This window comes from Hemiscyllium ocellatum, chromosome 3, assembly GCF_020745735.1.
Source record: "Hemiscyllium ocellatum isolate sHemOce1 chromosome 3, sHemOce1.pat.X.cur, whole genome shotgun sequence".
Classification (NCBI taxonomy): domain Eukaryota; kingdom Metazoa; phylum Chordata; class Chondrichthyes; order Orectolobiformes; family Hemiscylliidae; genus Hemiscyllium; species Hemiscyllium ocellatum.
In genome coordinates, this window is record NC_083403.1 from 33,351,263 (window position 1) to 33,368,224 (window position 16,962).

At 41.1% G+C, this 16,962-nt stretch overlaps 1 protein-coding gene across 5 annotated transcripts in view; it reads left to right on the forward strand.

The window, feature by feature from the left end:
• atg5 (ATG5 autophagy related 5 homolog (S. cerevisiae)) overlaps window positions 1-16,962 on the forward strand; it is a 283,848-nt gene that overhangs the window by 112,489 nt on the left and 154,397 nt on the right. For all 5 annotated transcript variants that reach the window (XM_060849527.1, XM_060849497.1, XM_060849505.1 and 2 more), the window contains exon 7: window positions 9,918-10,035. In XM_060849527.1, the coding sequence (XP_060705510.1) occupies window positions 9,918-10,035 (118 nt within the window). The remainder of the gene's footprint in view (window positions 1-9,917; window positions 10,036-16,962) is intronic.

Consider the following 16,962-nt stretch of genomic DNA (forward strand, 5'->3'; position numbering starts at 1 on the left):
ACACCAGGTTATAGATCAGCGGGTTTATTTGAAATCACAAGCTTTCAGAGTGGTGCTCCTTCGACAGGTGTAGGAGCAGCACTCTGAAAGCTTATGATTTCAAATAACTCTGTTGGACGATAACCTGGTGTCATGTGACTTCTGACTTTGAAGTATAAAGATAATCGTGCTGCTTTTCCCACACACTATCAACTGCCTGCTTAAAGTACATCCTGTCAGCTAACATTATAAAGAATTCACGGATTTCTTCACAGTAAACAGATTTTGTTGCTTCTTCCTTTTTTGGGCTGATGAAGTCAAGCTTTCTCCCAGATCCCCTACCTATTCTAGTCATGCTCTTTCTCTTCAGAACTCTTCAACCATGTCAACATCAAGAAGTCTAAATCCAGTTTGAAATCTGTATCCTTACCACTAATTCATACTCTTCTCGGCTACTATCAGCCTCACTAGACTCTTTGATTTGAAACCTGAGTTGAGTTTTTAATCCACTCCTCTCCACCTTTCCACACTGCCACAATTCATTCATTTGTTATTGAAAGCTTCTGTCACGTCACTTTTGAACCCAGTTTTGTCCAATCCTCCTGATAAATTCCCCGTCCTAAATAAATTTCAGTTCATGTGAAACTATGCAACTTCTGTCTTATTCAGCTGGCAGCTGTAAGCTAGTCCATCATCCCCATCCTCTCAAATCTGTATTTGACTCACAGTTCCTCCAGCACCTTGAATTTAAATCCCCTACCCTTGTGTTTCAGTCCAGTGTTCCCTTTATCTTTAATTTGCCATTTTCACCCCAAGACATGATCCTCGCAAATTAAATCTTTTTGCCAATACCCCACTGCTGCCTTGACCCTCCAACATTCAAGGGCCCACTGACTCCTTCTACAATCTATCTGTTCATATTCCTTCAAGATCTTCTTTAACAGAAACGGTGACCAGAAAATTGAAATGTATTTTAATGTGTCTTTAGTATACACATTTCCTTGTGCATCTGAAGTATCTTCTGTTATTTTACGATTTTGAAGGTACCATATAAATATATGATAAATTCCTCAGACAAAATTGACTCAATTGACAGCAGGTTTTTTGGTAATGAACAAAACGTAGGAATGGAATATTTAAAATATTGACAATCTCGTACTGAATTGGCTGCATCTGGAAAATATGCAGTATTAGTTTAGATACTTTGTAAAAGGAAATGACTAACTGTTGTAACCTCATATTTTTTATATAAATAGGTCTGAAACAGAATATTAGTAAATACATATGGTACACCGATACATCAGCTGATTCAGATAAAGCCTGAATTTCAGCTCATGTGAGTCATTTGCCTACTTTATAAGGGCTAACGCTGCAGGTGTGTAATGGATTTGTTCGCCAAGCATTATCTGCATATCCTGTAAAAGTGGATCTGAGTGAACAAAATCATGTGCTTTTACTATGCATGCATTTTCTGACTTAATGACATAACTATCAATTTTCTTGGTGCGTTTGGGTTCATTGTCTGTTACTCATCTAAAAAAGGACAGTGGGTAGATATGTGGCCTATGATGAGATAACCAATTATAGTGATAAATTTGCAACCTTTTTGTGATATTGTTTAGGTTGAGAGGTAAAAGTTTTTACATTTCAATGGTATTGTTATGGGTATGAAGTTTTGTAAGTCTTATGTTATTAAGCTGTCTCTTTAATTCAAGGCATAAAGGAATAATAAAGTGGATCATGTGTCCTGGGACAAGTTCTGCCTGACAACAAACCTGTATGTCATGTTACTTTTGGGGAACAGGTGTACAGACTGAGTGTTATTGAAATGCACGTGCCATGTTTAACACCTGAACACACAAGGATGGACGTGCTATTGCAGACTTCATACCTTTGAGGCATTGAAACAGAGAATGACAGATTCCTGAGCATACAGGGAGAGAGCGGCAGATAGCAGTTACTGTGATTAGTAAGAGGAGAAATGATTCGTACAACCACCTGATGAAATAGCATCGCTCTGAAAACTAGTGTTAAACCTGCTGGACTATAACCTGGTGTTGTGAGTTTTAACAAGAGAAGAAAAGCTGCTTCTGCTTGGCTAGCAGACAATGCTTGTGAGAAGCCACTGTCTCGTTGGAAATGGAACTATTGGAAATTTACATACTTTGGTAGATTCGACCTGGCATGGGCAAACGTAGCTTGCATTGGTGTGAGTCTGGCTGCTGGAATGCTCAGTTTGCGAATTACAGGAAGTTGAGGGATAATGCCTTTGGTCACTGAATAGAGAAATGGTAAAATAAAACCAAAGCATGCAGGAGATCTGGCAACATCTGTGGATGGAGAAGTTAGTATTTTGAGTCCAACATAATACAGGTACGCAATCCTTTATCCGAAACCCTCGGGACCAGTTGGTTTTTGGAATTTGGAATTCTTTGGATTTCAGAATAAGTGACAGTTTAACAGTGAAATTTTTAAAAATCTTACTGAATAGCAGATGCATCTATGAAAACTAAGAGCCCTGAGACAGAATTGATACCTGCCAGTGCTGGGTCACACCCCTAGTGTGATGTGGGTTGAGGGGGTGTGGGGTTGGGTTAACTGTCTGCACCCCAAACAATATTGTAAATGAGAAAAAAGACTTCAGATTTCAGAGCTTTTCAGATTTAGGGATTTCTGATAAAGGATTGTCTACCTTTACTACTTCAAAACGCAGAAGAGGTAGGATTAGAAAGGAAGCATCCCAAAGTTATTCAGCCACAGAACTTACTTGTGGAAAAAGTTGTAGGTCATGGGATATCAGGGACAACAATAGCATGGGTATAAAATTGGCTGAGGGGTAGCTAATAAGGAATATTTAATGGGTTTTTGTTTTGGGCTGGCAGAACGTCAGTAATGGAGCTCCTGTGGTCAGTGTTGGGACCCTTTTTCTGATTCCCCATAAATCCCTGGATCTGGATATGCAGAGATTTGTTTCAAAGATTGAAAATGATGCAAAACTGTGAGCTGAATAGTATAGAACTTCAAAAGGACAATGATACAGTGAGTGGGTAGATATGTGGCAGATGGAGGTTAATGTGGAGAAGTGTGAAATTATGCACTTTGGTACAAAGAACATAGACAAGAGGGGTCACTCAACCTAAAGCGTTAACTCTGATTTCTCTTTCGCGGTGCTGCCAGAGCCTCCTGAGCTATTCCACCGATGTTTGTTTCTCTTTGTGTATAAAACAAAAGGAATTATTCTGAAGGGTGTGCAGATGCAGAGATATTTCAGTCTGTATTTACATAAGTCATTAAAGGTAGTAAGATAAGTACAGAACAGTCTGTGATTCTGAACCAAGCATACAGTACTCTAGGCTTCATAACTGGGTCATATAACATGAGCAGGGAGGTTATGATAGTTTTATAAGACATTGGTTATGATCTGAGTTGGACTTACTGTGTACCATTCTAGGCGTCACAGTATAAGAAGAATGTGAAAGCATTTGAGAATGTAGAAGAGGTTTCAGAGAATGGTTCTAGGGATGAGACACTTAAGTTATGAGAAAAGATTGGAGAACTTGACTGTTTTGCTTTGAGAGGAGAAAACAGAGGAGATTTGGTAGAAATTTTCAGAACCATTAGGGGTGTTGACAAAGTGGATAAGGAGGAACTCCCCACTCATGAACAAATCAAGAATGAGAGGGCACAGATTTAAACTCTTTTCTAAAAGAAGCAAATGTGAGGTGAGAAAAAGCTTTTGGGTATGGAATGTACTGTCTGGAAATGTGGTGGAGACGGACTCAATTGAGGCATACATAAAGCCATTGGATGATCATTTAAACAGAAACAATGTGCATGGTTACAGGGGAAGGGGATTGGCACTAAGCTAATATGCTCAGAGAAGCAGTGCAGGCATGATGGTCCAAATGGCTGTCACCTGTGAAGGAGCGATGGAGTCAGTTGGAAAACGTTCGGAGAAAGGATCCGAAAGTATTGACTCTTGAGCTATTGGAACCTGTGTTCCTTAACACTTGAAAAGAAAGGAAATTGTTCATTGTAGAGACATCAAATAAGATGAAATTGGACTGAGGATTAAGACAGCTTTGAAATAGCAAAGTGTGGTACTGATAGAGAGAGAGATCAAGAATGTGCATATGATAGTGTAGCTGTAAGGAGCATAGTATGTTGCTGAAATACCTGTATCCTAGGTGGATTCAAATCATTAAGGATGGAAGTTCAGTTTGGAGTAAGTCAAATCCAGGGACAGTCACTTAAGGAAGAAGTGGCTGAGAGAGCACATTTTGTTAAACATGTTATCAAACCCTCTGAATAATGAAGGTAACCATGAAGATGAAGCAACTAAGGTTCAAACAGAAATCCCTTCAGAGAGAAGAGCAAAAATTCAAGGAATGCGTACCTGAAAGAGAAGTGACAGTGAATTAAATATTTAAATAAGAACAAAGTGCTGCAGGTGAAGGAGATGCAAAATAAAATAGCAAATCTGCTAACATCTCTGGAGAGAGATACAGAATTGATATTTTGAGCCCAGTATGACTCCTGTTCAAAAGAAATGCTAACACTGACATTGTACTCGTAAGTAAAAGATTGCAATTCTACAGATATCTGGCCCATTAGGTTAAACCTCTCCACATAACTTGTTCTGCAATTTAGAGTATTAGGTTTCATAATAATACATTTAGTTAATGTTGATCTTTGTCGCAATGAAAGCCTTATTGGTTTCTACTGGATTCATAAAACAAAGCGGGAAAAGGATCGTTATTAACCTTGGTTCTGTCCTTACCTGACCTTTAACTACATGCACTTGCCAGTATAGATCTCAAGATAGGGATCAGGAGTGACCTCCATGGTTGTCGTCTTCCTTGAGTCTTTTATTTCCCTGGAATTGAAAATGTTTTAATATTGTGGGACACTAAAGATTTTCTTAAGCCTCTCACACTAAAACTTAGATAATTGAATGAGATGCATTGTGTGTTGCAGTTAATTCTTTATTTTGTTTGCATTGTTTTTTATTTGATCTGGAAACTTTGGAACGTAATTTGAGGTTTACATGTGGTCATTATAAAATTGATGATTCTCATGTGACCAATAAGTTATAGGATTGAAATCTAAATTAAATTATGTTCTCCAGTATTACAACTATCTGATAAAGGATTAACTAAATTCAACATAACAGCACTGGACCACAAAACTGTTCCTAATGCACTCTTAAAAATATTTATCTGTTTGTGGCATAGGGAATTGAAATACAGCAATGGGATTAGCATTCCTTTTATATTGAAAGAGTTAATTATTGATGGATCTAATTAAAAATGTATTAAAATGTTGTCATCTAATTACAACCTATGCACTCTCACCTTCTAAACTTTACAGCTAATCTTGCAAATCCTTCACATCCTGCCAGTGACTCAGTTTTTCTGGTAATTCTATATGTGCACCACTGTTAACGTACGCCGTATTTCTGTTTTGTTTGCTCTCAATTCCCCAGCCTCCTTAAAAACAGAGAGCTTTTAGTTACAGGTGTCAAGACCAGGTATCTACATTTGCAGAGCTGACTGATTACTTATCTCCAAGCACTGTGTGTCTGGCACATAGGCTCAGGTGTTACATTGAATGTGAGTGATTGACAGTTTGGGTAGAAAATATAGGACAAGCCAAGACCTACATTGTTTTTAGAAGACAGTTAGCTTTTGCTTCTTACAAAATTAAGGCGTGAAACAAAAACGCTGAACAGTTGTGCATACCTATTTGAAGTATTACAGTTAGAAATGATCCTTTAGCATATACTAACAACACCACCAGCCACACAACCTTACCACTCATGAAATGTTGGAAAACATTTAATAAAAATCCATGTTTGTAATTGTGATGAGATTTAGTTAATAGTAAAACTGCAAACCGAAACAGTTCATGTAATTCCTTCATGACTGTGAATCTCTCGTCAGGAAATAGAAAATGACAGTGGCATAATTTTTAACAGAACTCAAATGCATGGTTGAGTAAGCATTGAAATTGAACTTTGTGTGAAGGCATTTTTAAAAATGTAAACATGTACTCAGATCACCGAGAGATCTTTTAGTCATTTTCGTTGTAGTGTAAGTACTGATGTTGGACAGGGGTAGACAACATTAAAAGTCACACATGTTACAGGCTAGGCCAGACCTCTCAAAACATTCTTAAGCCGGTAGCCCCAAAACATAACTTTGCAATTTGTTTCAGTAAGTGTACAGTGAAAATTACCCGGATTAAGTTAGCTAGATTGACTACTAGATTTTAAAACAGACAAAGAATTGTTTACAAAATTACACAATGAAATACAAAGAACAGAATAAAGAACCCCTACAGAACTCAGCCTATCCAACTGGACTTAATTATGCTGTTCTGAATTTACACAACAGTCCCCATAACCAAACTCCCTTTAAAAACCAGTATAAGTGGAACACCTGTTTACAGGTTGAAGTTGAAGGGCAGAAAAAGAGAGAGAGTTTCCCCACAGCTCCCTGTTGAACAGAACTGAACTCAAACAACTCAACTAGGGAGTTGACCACTCCCGTTTCTTTATACAGGTCACTTCTAAAACATGACCACTTTGTTCTGAAATCATCTGTTCACATATAAACAAAAGGCCTCTCAAAGTCCTTTTTCATCTATGCACAAAACCAGGCTGATTGCAGCCCGCCCAGTTCATTACCCCTCTGAAAACAATCAAGGACAGTGTACTCTTGAGCCAAGAAACAGCTTTTTTTTTTAAAAAAAAAAGGACTAGCTTTGTGACACACAACACCAGGTTATAGTCCTGATTTGGAGGTGCCCGTGTTGGATTGGGGTTACAGAGTTATAGTCCAACAGGTTTACTTGGAAGCACTAGCTTTCGGACTGCTGCTTCTTCATCAGTAAGCTATACTCCACAACCACCTGATGAAGGAGCAGTGCTGCGAAATCTAGTTCTTCCAAATGAACCTGTTGGACTATAACCTGGTGTTGTGTGATTTTTAACATTTTCATTGAAAGCAAACCTTCCTTTCTTCCAATTGGGCAGAACTCTTAATTTATGCCATTCATTTTTTCTCTTCTCAATCAATACCATTGACAATTATGGTTACATAGGATCCTTAATTCCTTCAGGACATTATGATTAATTTTTTTTATGTGAACCCCTGACAGTGAATACGAATAGCTATTTGACTACATGAAACAGATACCTCAGTTATAAACTGTCTTTGCATGACATTTCCTGCACTTTTCCAACATAGCTACTGCATAACACATGATTAATTTCCTAGCTCTTTCCTTCCTTACAATTAATTGGGCAGTGACTGGATTGAAACAGACCTTATCTTGGTGATAAACTAGCAATTTCACATCTAGTGAATAGCACTTCTCTGATTAAATGTCATACTTCATTTGCCTTGAAAGTTTCTTTTTGTTACCTTTTCAGTAGGTTAAACCTCATTCCCATAACTTTACTTCATTCCATTCTTGCACATCTAATTTCAGTGAGTTACCTGGGATGGCTGCTGCTTGTGCTCCTGGAGCGTTACCCAAGTACCTGTGATATCTCCTGTGAAATGTTTTGTAATGTTTCATGGTAAAGATACAATGTGAATGCAAACCACTTTAAATTTAGTCTCTTACATTGAAATCTAGAAAATTGTTTGGAACAAAGACTTCTGATTTGTAATATGATCACTACTTGTCATTGAAAACACTGAAATCATTCAACAGTTCTATGCATCTTTGGAAAGGCCATACTTGAAAATGTAACTGTTTTTACCCCAGCTAGTGAGTGGTGTCAACCACTTTCTGGGCTTGCTTCAGATTTACAGTGCCTATGGATTTTTACTAAGTTGTGTGATATGTAAGAAACAGTTGCCTTTCATTTTTAAGTATGCTGTAAGTTCATTATCCCTGGCATCTTGCAAAATGTTTGCCATTGGCAAAGGTTTCATCATGTACACTTTTCTAAATGACGAGTGGTATTTTGTTGCATTTCTACTACTTCTAAGTAATTTATTTGCCTTGATTATTTTTATTTGGTGTGTTTTGTAAAGTAACTTTGAAGAGTAGGGCTGTACAGGACGTTGGTTAGGCCACTTTTGCAATATTGCGTACAATTCTGGTCTCCTTCCTATTGAAGGATTTTGTGAACCTTGAAAGGGTTCAGAAAAGATTTACAAGGATGTTGCTAGGGTTGGAGGATTTGAGCTATAAGGAGAAGCTGAATAGGCTGGGGCTGTTTTCCCTGGAGTGTCGGAGGCTGAGGGGTGAACTTACAGAGATTTATAAAATTGTGAGGGGCATGGATAGGGTAGATAGACAAGGCATTTTTCCTGGGGTAGGGGAGTCCAGAGCTGGAGGGCATAGGTTTAGCGTGAGAGGAAAAAGATATAAAGGCGACCTAAGGGACAGCATTTTCATGCAGAGGGTAGTGCATATATGGAATGAACTGCCAGAGGAAGTGGTGAGTGCTGGTACAATTACAGCATTTAAAAGGCATCTCGTTGAGTTGAATAAGAAGAAAGGTTTGGAGGGAAATGGGCCAAGTGCTGGCAAATGGGACTGGATTATGTTGGGATCTCTGGTTGACATGGATAAGCTGCACAAAAGGGACTTTTTCATGCTATACATCTCTATAACCAGATTGAATCAAGTAGTGTTGCCCTTTAATTGTATAAATGTGAAGGTTAATCTGCCCTTGTTTAAACAAATGTTATCTTTTCATGTCTAAATTTAATTTGTGATACTCACGCTATGGTGTTGTGTTCTTCCCACCACAGGAGGTATGCTGTTAGCTGTTAAGATCAGTTTGCATCTTTTATAACTGATGCACTCAGGGATTTATGACACCCTTCTTATGATGATTAACACTTTGAAGTAATTCATTACATGTGAAGTACTTTTGTTTCAGAAATTTAAGACACACAGCGCAATATATTATGCAGTTATACAAGATACTAGTTTGAACATCATAGATCAAATCATAGCCAATGGAAACTTTAATTCCCATTAATTTATAAGTAAACATGGCAGCTAACTTGTACAGAGCAAGTTTTTTCAAAGGACTAGTAATCTGATTAACTTTCTCAGTAGTATTAGTTGAGGGATGAATTTTCTCCAGGGCTGCCAGAGCGCTCATGGTCCATTTTCAAATTGTACCATCTACATCCATATGATAAAACTGTTTCAGAGGAGTTGTTGAATTCCCCCTCGCCTGAGATTAATGTTAAATGAGCAATAGTTTAGGTTTTGGGGGAGAAATTACATACAGCCACGGGAAAGCTGAACCAATACGGGCTGATTGGTTCAACTGCTAATCAAATCAATTTAGATTTTCATAAAGCGTTCCAAGACATTTATTGCCTCCTTTGTCTTTGATTTGCACAATTGTCTTCACATTTCCTATGAAATCAGTGACGTATTTTGGAATATGCAAACCACATACACCTTACAGCCAATCAGTAGTTGATATGAGTGAACCTTCATGCCCAGGATCAATTGGTGAGCGTAAATAAGCACTCTGAAGAATTCAGAGCTGTTTATAACTTCAAAAACAGACATGTCATTTAAACAAAACGGGGAGAGGATAATAGACAGTGAAGCATGTTTAGGGATGTATTGTACGCAGTCTCCTCTCATATTGAAAAGCTACCTGATGCATTGTCTAGAGCGGCACAGTTAGACAATACATAATCTACTCTATTGAAATAGCAGTGATGCGTTAATGTAAGAACCTTAATTTAGTATTTGATGTTAAATGCACAGCCAAGATTCTTTTTAAGGACCATAAGCTTTTGTTATAATACATACATACGTTAAGACAGGCTGCAATTTTAGTACAGTAAGATTTCAAGCTGTGTGGTGAACCAGTGATTGCAAGCTAGTTTATCACAATGTAAATCTGCATGGTGAATTTTAAGCAAAATTAATTCTTTGTATTACAGCCACTAAATGAGCGGCCATTTATTCAGAAACTATTTCGCCCAATTAGTTCAGAAGGACATCCACATAATCTTGGTGATTTGTTGAAAGAAATGTTCCCTGCTGCTGTACCTCCTGAAGGTAAGATTCTGATCCTTCATTTAGTCAAGCAATTCCAGTTTTGAGTTAAGTTCTGTAGCTTTTGAGAAATATTGCCCTTTATCTAATTTTGTTTTGTACAAGATACATTTAAATTATCTACGAATAATTTCAGCAACCAGGAGAGGTTGACTAGAAAAAGCGTGGATTTCTAAAGGGGGCGTCATGCTTAACTAACGTGCCAGAGTTTTATGAAGAGGTAACAGGCTCAATGAGAGTACCGTTATTGATGAGATGTACAAGGACTTTCGGAAAGTGATCGGCACAGTGCCATGCAACACGTGCGGGGAAAATTATTGATCTTGGAATAAAATGGTCAGTAGCAATATGGATACAAAATTAGATGAGTGATGGAAAGCAGAGTACTCAGCTGGAGTATTGTGTATAGCACACATAGGAAATATGTGAATGCACTGAAGAATGTGTGAAAGCTGTTTAGAACAATGATTCCACAGATGAGGGATTTCAGCGTAGATTGAAGTTAGGACTGGGCTTCTCCTCAGAAAAAGTTTAGGAGGCGATTGATTAAGGTTTCAAAATCACCAACAAGCTGGATAGTGTAGTTAGGGAGAAATTGTTCCCGTTCGTGAAAGGAACAAGGGAAAGAAAGCCTAGATTTAAAGTGGACACAAGTGTGTACTGCAGATGCTGGAGATCAGAGTCAAGATTAGAGTCGTGATGGAAAAGGACAGAAGGTCAGGCAGCATCCGAGGAGCAGGAAAATCGATGTTTTGGGCAATAACCCTTCCTGTTAAAGGGCCGTTGCCCGAAATGCCGGTTTTCCTGCTGCTCAGTTTTGCCTGAACTGATGTGCTTTTCCAGCACCACTCTAATCTAGATTTAAAGTGATCTACAAAAGAAGCAAGGGTGAAGTGAGGAAAAACTATTTTTACTCAGCAAGTAGTTAGGGTATGAAATGTACTGCCTGGAAATATAGTGGAGACAGACTCGGTTGAGGCAATCAAGAAAGCATTTTTTTTGAGTTTATTTATTTGAGTAAAAATAATGTGGTTTTGAGAAAAATGGGAGAGTTTAGTTAATGGTCATTTAATGAATAGGATTTCTGTGATTTTCTATTCTGATTTTTAAATTCGCTACTCATTTGTCAAAGCAAAGCACTGAAACATTCCTTACTGTTTGTTTCAAAGCAGGAGGCATGAAGACAACTGATTTTTATCTTTCATTTAACTTAATATTTTAGCCATGTAGTATATGTCAGCAAATATGGACTTGTGGCTTCTTAAGTTCATGTTAATAAAACACAGAAGCTACAAAACCCATTGTTCTCAAGGTGATTTTATTTTCACAAAGCTTACTGATTAGAATTTTCAATATCATAAAACCAACCAAATATTTCAGAAATTCATAATGTTGCTTTGCTATCGACCATTACAAAATGCTTTTGAATGGTAAGTTCTACAGCCAAATTTCTAGTTTAAGGCATAGGCTACTCTCAGGCACTCCTTTTGTTTGTCTGTGTAGGTCCAGTACATATGAAAATTCAAGGCATTCATCCCTCCATTCTTCTGGTGTCATGAGTCATTGCTCATTAAAAACTAGACAAAAAAGATGTTCAAAAGAAAACCTAGTAAATTGAGCTTTGGCATTTTCTGGGTTTATTTTGAGTAATTAGTTCCTTCTTCCAAGTGATTTGAGTTGTTGTGCATTGTAGTTTTGTTTAATGGTATTCATTTCCAGATTTGACAAAAATATTACAGCAGTATCAGTTCAAGTGCAGCTGTAACTTTTCCCCAGAACAGTACTGCTGTAGATCACTGAGTAGGATTCTTAAGTTTGTTCTTAGGACATGAGCAGCTCAATTGCCACTTCCTTTGGCTATTTTAGCTCTTGCCTTCAACTACAACAATCCATATTGTGTAAAGGAAGAATTATCAAGGTTCTTACCCAGCATCAAATGAAGGGTGGTGATTATATTTCCAAGTCAAGGTTGCATCTTTATTGCTTCACTTTGCACAGTTGGCTTTGTTACATTATTCCTTTCAGCCAGCATACTTCCTTATTATAGTCAGTGCCGCTAATAGCCATGAAGTGCATCTCATACTTGGAATATTTGTGTTTTCAATGCAACAGGCCTGGTTTGATTACACACTTCTGAAATGAGCAACCTCATGAATCTCAATGCATGTTCTTCATGTGTTCAGAGCCTCCTTAGACTGGAGAATCAAGTTTCACATTGGCATAAATTTGATTCTTTTTTAAAATTCAACTTATTTTTCTAGTAAAAAGTGAGGTCTGCAGATGCTGGAGATCACAGCTGCAAATGTGTTGCTGGTCAAAGCACAGCAGGTCAGGCAGCATCTCAGGAATAGAGAATTCGACGTTTCGAGCATAAGCCCTTCATCAGGAATAAGAGAGAGAGAGCCAAGCAAGCTAAGATAAAGGGTAGGGAGGAGGGACTGGGGGGAGGGGCGATGGAGGTGGGATAGGTGGAAGGAGGTCAAGGTGAGGGTGATAGGCCGGAGTGGGGTGGGGGCGGAGAGGTCAGGAAGAGGATTGCAGGTTAGGAGGGCGGTGCTGAGTTGAGGGAACCGACTGAGACAAGGTGGGGGGAGGGGAAATGAGGAAACTGGAGAAATCTGAATTCATACCTTGTGGTTGGAGGGTTCCCAGGCGGAAGATGAGGCGCTCCTCCTCCAGCCGTCGTGTTGTCGTGTTCTGCCGGTGGAGGAGTCCAAGGACCTGCATGTCCTCGGTGGAGTGGGAGGGAGAGTTAAAGTGTTGAGCCACGGGGTGATTGGGTTGGTTGGTTCGGGCGGCCCGGAGGTGTTCTCTGAAGCGTTCCGCAAGTAAGCGGCCTGTTTCACCAATATAGAGGAGGCCACATCGGGTGCAGCGGATGCAATAGATGATGTGTGTGGAGGTGCAGGTGAATTTGTGGCGGATATGGAAGGATCCCTTGGGGCCTTGGAGGGAAGTGAGTGTGGAGGTGTGGGCGCAAGTTTTACATTTCCTGCGGTTGCAGGGGAAGGTGCCGGGGGTGGAGGTTGGGTTGGTGGGGGGTGTGGATCTGACGAGGGAGTCACGAAGGGAGTGGTCCTTGCGGAACGCTGATAGGGGAGGGGAGGGAAATATATCTTTGGTGGTGGGGTCCGTTTGGAGGTGGCGGAAATGGCGGCGGATGATACGTTGTATGCGGAGGTTGGTGGGGTGGTAGGTGAGAACCAGTGGGGTTCTGTCTTGGTGGCGGTTGGAGGAGCGGGGCTCAAGGGCGGAGGAGCGGGAAGTGGAGGAGATGCGGTGGAGGGCATCGTCGATCACGTCTGGGGGGAATCTGCGGTCCTTGAAGAAGGAGGCCATCTGGGCTGTGCGGTGTTGGAATTGGTCCTCCTGGGAGCAGATGCGGCGGAGACGAAGGAATTGGGAATATGGGATGGCATTTTTACAGGGGGCAGGGTGGGAGGAGATGTAGTCCAGGTAGCTGTGGGAGTCAGTCGGTTTATAATAGATGTCTGTGTTGAGTCGGTCGCCCGAGATAGAAATGGAGAGGTCTAGGAAGGGGAGGGAGGAGTCTGAGATGGTCCAGGTGAATTTCAGGTCGGGATGGAAGGTGTTAGTAAAGTTGATGAACTGTTCAACCTCCTCGTGGGAGCACGAGGCAGCGCCGATACAGTCATCGATGTAGCGGAGGAAAAGGTGGGGGGTGGTGCCAGTGTAGTTGCGGAAGATGGACTGTTCCACATATCCTACGAAGAGGCAGGCATAGCTGGGGCCCATGCGGGTGCCCATGGCAACTCCTTTAGTTTGGAGGAAGTGGGAGGATTGAAAAGAGAAGTTATTCAGGGTGAGGACCAGTTCAGTCAGTCGAAGGAGGGTGTCAGTGGAAGGGTACTGGTTGGTGCGGCGGGAAAGGAAGAAGCGGAGGGCTTTGAGTCCTTCGTGATGGGGGATGGAGGTGTACAGGGACTGGATGTCCATAGTGAAAATAAGGCGTTGGGGACCGGGGAAGCGAAAATCCTGGAGGAGGTGGAGGGCGTGGGTGGTGTGCCGAACGTAGGTGGGGAGTTCTTGGACTAAAGGGGACAGGACCGTGTCGAGGTATTGGGAGATGAGTTCGGTGGGGCAGGAGCAGGCTGAGACAATGGGTCGGCCGGGGCAGGCAGGTTTGTGGATTTTGGGCAGGAGGTAGAAACGGGCGGTGCGGGGTTGTGGGACTATGAGGTTGGAGGCGGTGGATGGGGACTATGAGGTTCTAATCAACCTATTCAGTGATGTTATTACACACCTCTGGAGCAGGTGGGATTTGAACATGGGCTTCCTGGTTCAGGGGTAGGGATCCTATCACTGTGTCACAGGAAGAGGAAGGTAGGAGGAAAAGGGTGGTGCAACATCGCTCAGTTGCATTCTGGGAGTGAACTTCGCAGTTAGTCCGGGTGTGAAGGGTATCATGGAAGAATCTCTGTTAAGGAATGGTCAGCCCCAAACATTATGTTACAGTAGTGCTTCCATCCTTCTTTCCTTCTCTAACCAAAAACAAGATAGGCAAAGTTCAAAGGAAGGAGACAAGAACATAGTGAGAGAAAGGTCAGCAGCGAGAGTTCCAGTAGATATAGAAGGTCAAGTGTAAGTTGGTGTTCGTGAGCAATGAGTAAGCTTTGAGACATAGTTATCGGAGCAGAGAGTATCAGCAGCTTCAATTTAGTTTTAAAAGTATTTGACATTGTAAGGATTAATTAAGTTAAAGGGTAAGACTTGGCAGGCCAGCTCCAAATCATAGACTGCTCCTTTTACTCGATGTCAAAAGTTGGGCACATTTCCAGTGCCCAGGACCTACATCTGTGCAAGGAATGTCTCCAGCTACAGCTCCTGGAAGCCCGAGTTTAGGAGTTGGAGCGGCATCTGGGGACGCTGTGGAACATTTGCAAGGTGGAAGAGTTTCGTGGATAGCATATATAGCGAGTTGGTCACACTGCAGACTTGGATTTCACAGGCAGGAAGCGAGTGGGTGACCACCAGGCAGAGCAGGGGGGCAAAGCTGGCAGTGCAGGAATCTCTTGTGGATATTCCCCTGCAAAACAACCAAATTCATGGGTCTGCTGTAGAGGGAGGAAGAAATAGGCATAGAAATGCTCTTGTTATGGGCATTCAATCGTGCAGAAAATAGATAGCTGATAGGAAATGAGAGTCTAGGATGGTGTGTTGCCTCCCTGTTGCTAGGGCCCTGCATTTGCAGGACATTCTGGAAGAGTCCAAACAGCTAGTGGTCATGGTACATGTTGGTACTAACAACCTAGGTTTAATAAAAAAAGGAATGAGGTCCTAAAAGCAGAATATAGAGAACAAGGAAGAAAGTTGAAAGGTAGGATCTCAAAGGTAGTTGTCTCAGGATTACTATCAGTGCTATGAGCTAGTCAGAGTAGAAACAAGATGAACAGATGATGTGGGTTAGGGGGAGGATTTCAGATTCGTGGGACATTGGGACAGGTTCTGAGGAAGGAGGAATCTTTACAGACTGGATGGGTTGCACCTGGGTAGGACTAGTGCTGGGTCCACTACTTTTCATCATTTATATAAATGATTTGGATGTGAGTATAAGAGATATAATTAGTAAGTTTGCAGATGACACCAAAATTGAGGTGTAGTGGGCAGTGAAGAAGGTTACCTCAGATTACAACAGGATCTTGATGAGATGGGCCAATGGGCTGAGAAGTGGCAGGTGGAGTTTAATTTAGGTACATGTGAGGTACTGCATTTCGGGAAAGCAAATCTTAGCAGGATTTACACACTTAATGGTAAGGTCCTGTGGAGTATTGCTGAACAAAGAGGCCCTTGGAGTGCAGGTTCATAGCTCCTTGAAAGCAGAGTTGCAGGTAGATAGGACAGTGAAGACAGCATTTGGTGTGCTTATTGGTCAGAGTATTGAGTACAGGAGTTGGGAGGTCATTGTTGCGGCTGTACAGGACATTGCTTAGGGCACTGTTGGACTATTGCGTGCAATTCTGGTCTCCTTCCTATTGGGAAGATATTGTGAAACTTGAAAGGATTCAGAAAAGATTTACAAGGATGTTGCCAGGGTTGGAGGATCTGAGCTATAGGGAGAGATTGAATAGGTTAGGGCTGTTTTCCTTAGAGTGTCTGAGGCTGAGGGCTGACTTTATAGAGGGGCATGGATAGGATAAATAGACAAAGTTTTGTTCCCTGGGGTGGGGGAGTTGGAACTAGAGGGCATAGGTTTAGAATGAGAGGGAAAAGATATAAAAGAGACCTACGGAGCAACTTTTTCAAGCAGAAGGTGGTACGTGTATGGAATGAGCTGCCAGAGGAAGTGGTGGAGGCTGGTACAATTGCAATATTTAAGAGGCATCTGGATGGATCTATAAATAGTGTGTTTGGAGGGATATGGGCCGGATGCTGGCAGGTAGGACTGGATTTGGGTTGGGATATCTGGTCAGCATGGACGAGTTGGACTGAAGTGTCTGTTGCCGTGCTGTACATCACTATGACTGGGACTAATGTCCTCAGGGTAGGGGGTGGGCACTTGGTAGAATGGTTGAGGAAGGTTTTAAATTAGTGTGGTGGGACGTGGGAACCAGAGGATTAGGGCGATATATGTATAAATTGAGGGAGAGTTAGAAACCAACACAAACATGACTAAGAACAAGAACAAGCAGGCAAATGCTGCTGAAAAGAACAGGGGAGGTGGTCTCTGAAATGGAAAGAGAAAACGCTGGAAAATCTCAGCAGGTCTGGCAGTATCTGTAAGGAGAGAAAAGAGCTAATGTTTCAAGTCTAACTGACCCTTTGTCAAAGCTAAAAAAAAGGGAGAAATAGGGAGGTACTTACACTAGGCTGTGAGAAATTGAGTCATGGCTCCAGAAGCCAAGGTAGAAATAAAGAGGTGATAATGACAGTGCATAGAGAGATTATAGGGAGATTAGGAACTGTGAATGA